This window comes from Merops nubicus, unplaced genomic scaffold, assembly GCF_000691845.1.
Source record: "Merops nubicus isolate BGI_N331 unplaced genomic scaffold, ASM69184v1 scaffold25492, whole genome shotgun sequence".
NCBI classification, from domain to species: Eukaryota; Metazoa; Chordata; class Aves; order Coraciiformes; family Meropidae; genus Merops; species Merops nubicus.
The window spans coordinates 734-3,902 of NW_008594667.1; the positions used below are offsets into that span (position 1 = coordinate 734).

The following is a 3,169-nucleotide window of genomic DNA, read 5'->3' on the forward strand; positions in this document are numbered from 1 at the left end:
CCTGCTGACAAAGTAGAGAGCCACGGGGTTGATGCAGGAGTTGAGGGAGGCCATGTTGATCCCAAAGTAATCCATCACCAGGAGGAAGCTGAGGAGAGAGGAGGGAGGGGAGAGGTGCCTTGGAAGCTGGCAGAGAACAGAGGCATGGTTTCCAAAACTCCTGCCTGGGAACCTGCTTCCATGGAGGGGGGCACAAAGCTCCCCTCCTCCTGCAGTGGGACAACTGAGCAGCAATTCTGCTTCTGAGGAGCATTTCCAGAAGAAACCAAGACCATGAGATCTGATTTCCCCTGGTGCCCTCGCTGTCCTCAAACTCAGGCATCTGAGCTGGATTTTGGCACGATGGGTGAAGAACAGAGGGGAAGGGGGACCTGCTGAGTGACATGCTGCACCCCCAGCCCTGCAGGGAAGGTTCCTCTGCCCAGGACACCTCTTTAACCCCCAGCTTTGGGAGGGTATTTCAACACTCAGCTTCTTCCCTTCACACATCCCCTCTCGCCCTTCCCCTGTGCCCGTCAGCAGCGCGACGCCGTCGAGGAGGGGCCACCCCGAGGAGGTGCTTGGGAATCAACCCCAGCAGCCCCCGGGGGACGAGCCCAGCAGCAGCCAGGGCCCTACCTGAGCAGCTCACATCTGTTGGGGTCCATCTGGTCGTAGATGGTCTTCTTGAGGATGCGGCTGAGGTGGAGGGGCAGCCAGCAGAGCGCGAAGATCACCACCAGGCAGAACCCGGTCTTGGCCACCTCCCGGCGCTGCAGGGAGGGGTGGGGAAGGGTGGGGAAGGGTGAGGAGCTCTGCCTGAGCATGGAGGAGCAGCTGGAGTGATGCTTTCCCCCAGCTCCTTCCCACCAATCCTCCTGGTGACCCCGCTGGGGTGCTGCTCCCCGGGGCCTCCGCGCTGCAGCGCTGTGCCAAGCAGCTGCTCTGCCCCAAGGGGTGGTTCTGCAGCCTGAGGGAGGGGGCAATAAGCTCCTCTTGCCCCCGCACCCCTCGGCTCTGGGGTGGCACCTTCAGCAGCTGGGCCAGTTTGGTGTCAGCTGGGCTGGAGCAGCACGGCCAGAGATAGATGACCCATGAAGCAGGTTCGTGGCCAGTGGTCGGGGTTGTCCCTGAGACTGGAGATTTCAGAGCTGAAAGCCCAATCTCCTTGGTTTAGTCCAATATCTGCTGACCACCGTGAGGCCACGTGAGCTCCTACGTGTCCTTCAGAGGGACTCTTCCCCTCCCCAGCCCTCCCTCCTCCCTGGGAAGAGCAGAGTCTCTGCCTTGCTCAATGAAGCAGGTTCGTGGCCAGTGGTCGGGGTTGTCCCTGAGACTGGAGATTTCAGAGCTGAAGGCCCAATCTCCTTGGTTTAGTCCAATATCTGCTGACCACCGTGAGGCCACGTGAGCTCCTACGTGTCCTTCAGAGGGACTCTTCCCCTCCCCAGCCCTCCCTCCTCCCTGGGAAGAGCAGAGTCTCTGCCTTGCTGGCGTTCTTACCCGTTTCATGTGGTCGTTCAGGGCGATTCTCATGCCGTTCCTCTTGCTCAGCATCTCACATGACATGAGGGTGTAGAAGATGCCCGTGCACACCAAGGGGAGGCAGAAGTAGAAGCCAAAAAGCCACCAGTCCTTGACATCACGGTAGAACTGCGTGCAAAGGAGAGAGCAGCTGGGAACTGGGGAAAGGACTGACCCAGCCCCTGGGCTGCTGGGACAGGGGAGCAGCTTCTGAAGCTCCATGAGATGTGTCATGACCTGGTGTGGACAGTGAAGACACCACACGGCTGAGCACCTCCCTGGAAGTGCTCAGGGACAGGCTGGAGGGGGCTTTGAGCAACGTGGTTGAGTGGGGGGTGTCAGAGGGGCTGGAACTAGATGACTTTGAGGGTCCCTTCCACCCCACCCAAGCTTTGCTGCACGGTCCAGGGCCCGCTGCCTGCGTTCTGGCCCCACCTCCCCGCCGTGCTGGCTCTTGGACTGGATGAAGCCCCCCCTGCAGAAGCTCCTGATGCCCCGAGGAAGGAGGGAGGGTGCTGGGTGTAATGGTTTGGAACCTGCTGCCCCTGGTGGGTGGAGATCTGAAACCCTAAACCAGGTACAGGCCTGAATGAAAGGGGCGTACACCTGTCCTATTCCCACTGCCCTTTTCCTGTCTTCGGGACTTCCTGCCAAGGTCTATAAAAAGGGGAGAAAGGCACGCCTTGCTCTCTTCCTCTTCTCTTTTCCTCTTGCTCCTTTGACCTTGCACCTGGGCACACGCTGCTCTGCTGCTCCCTGTGCTACACGTGGCCGTGGCCATCTTGGAGACCTGGGCCTGATCTACAGACTCTTCCCTGCCTCCATCCACGTCCAAGGATTGTGCATCCAGCTTCAATCCACCTCAATCCAGCGAGATCCAGCACCGGGGAGCCTCAGCACAGCATTTGGGTTTTGTATATTTGGAACTTTAATCTTCCTTACCTTGTTGTTCCTACAATCCACCTCACCTAAACCCCTTCCCTTCTTCCTTTCTGTACCCTGTTAAACCCCTTCCCTTCTTCCTTTCTGATCCCTGTTAAATAATATATTTCATTTTGTTAATCTTCAATTTGGTGCAAGGTTTTCATTCCCCCTGCCTTCCTTATCTACCTCTTTATCTGGGAAACTGAGGGATAAGGGAGGTGGGACACAGTTCTGCCTTCTAACCGGGACACTGGGGATGGGCACCTACCATCATGAAGCGGGACCCCTGCTCGGAGGCGAGCATGCAGACCCACAGGTGGCGTTCCCAGTAGCTGAGCTCCACCACGTCGAAGGCGATGGCCTCGGGCACGGCGAGGACGACGGCCACCAGCCAGATGAGCATCACCTCCACTGCCTTCCACAGGGGGATCCCAATCCCCTGGATCCGGCTCCAGGAGGCCACCGCCCGGTACCTGCCCGGGGGGCCACGACGGGAGGGGGTGAGGAGAGCAACCGTCAGCCAGGGGCCAAGCAGAGGATTATCCCCAACGTCCCTGTGCCTTGACGCCTTCTTCCCCCACCTCTGAACCCCACCATCAGTGGAATGGGAGAGATGAAGAGCGTGGGCTCAACGGGAGCTCCCCTTGGCCAACGTCTGCCTGCCACCCATCCCCACCCCCCCAGTGGGTGTCCCTGCACGTCAGGATCTCCCCTCAACCTTTTCCAGCAGGATTTCAACTGT

The 3,169-nt window shown here is 59.1% G+C and overlaps 1 protein-coding gene across 1 annotated transcript in view; it reads right to left on the reverse strand.

Moving 5' to 3' along the window:
• Nucleotides 1-5: 5 nt before the first annotated feature.
• Nucleotides 6-3,169, reverse strand: part of LOC103768693 (endothelin B receptor-like) — a gene marked incomplete at both ends in the record, with an annotated part of 5,412 nt that continues 2,248 nt past the window's right edge. Inside the window, 4 exons of the mRNA XM_008935848.1 lie at nt 6-88; nt 619-752; nt 1,483-1,632; nt 2,696-2,900. Coding sequence (XP_008934096.1) covers nt 6-88; nt 619-752; nt 1,483-1,632; nt 2,696-2,900 — 572 coding nt within the window. The remainder of the gene's footprint in view (nt 89-618; nt 753-1,482; nt 1,633-2,695; nt 2,901-3,169) is intronic.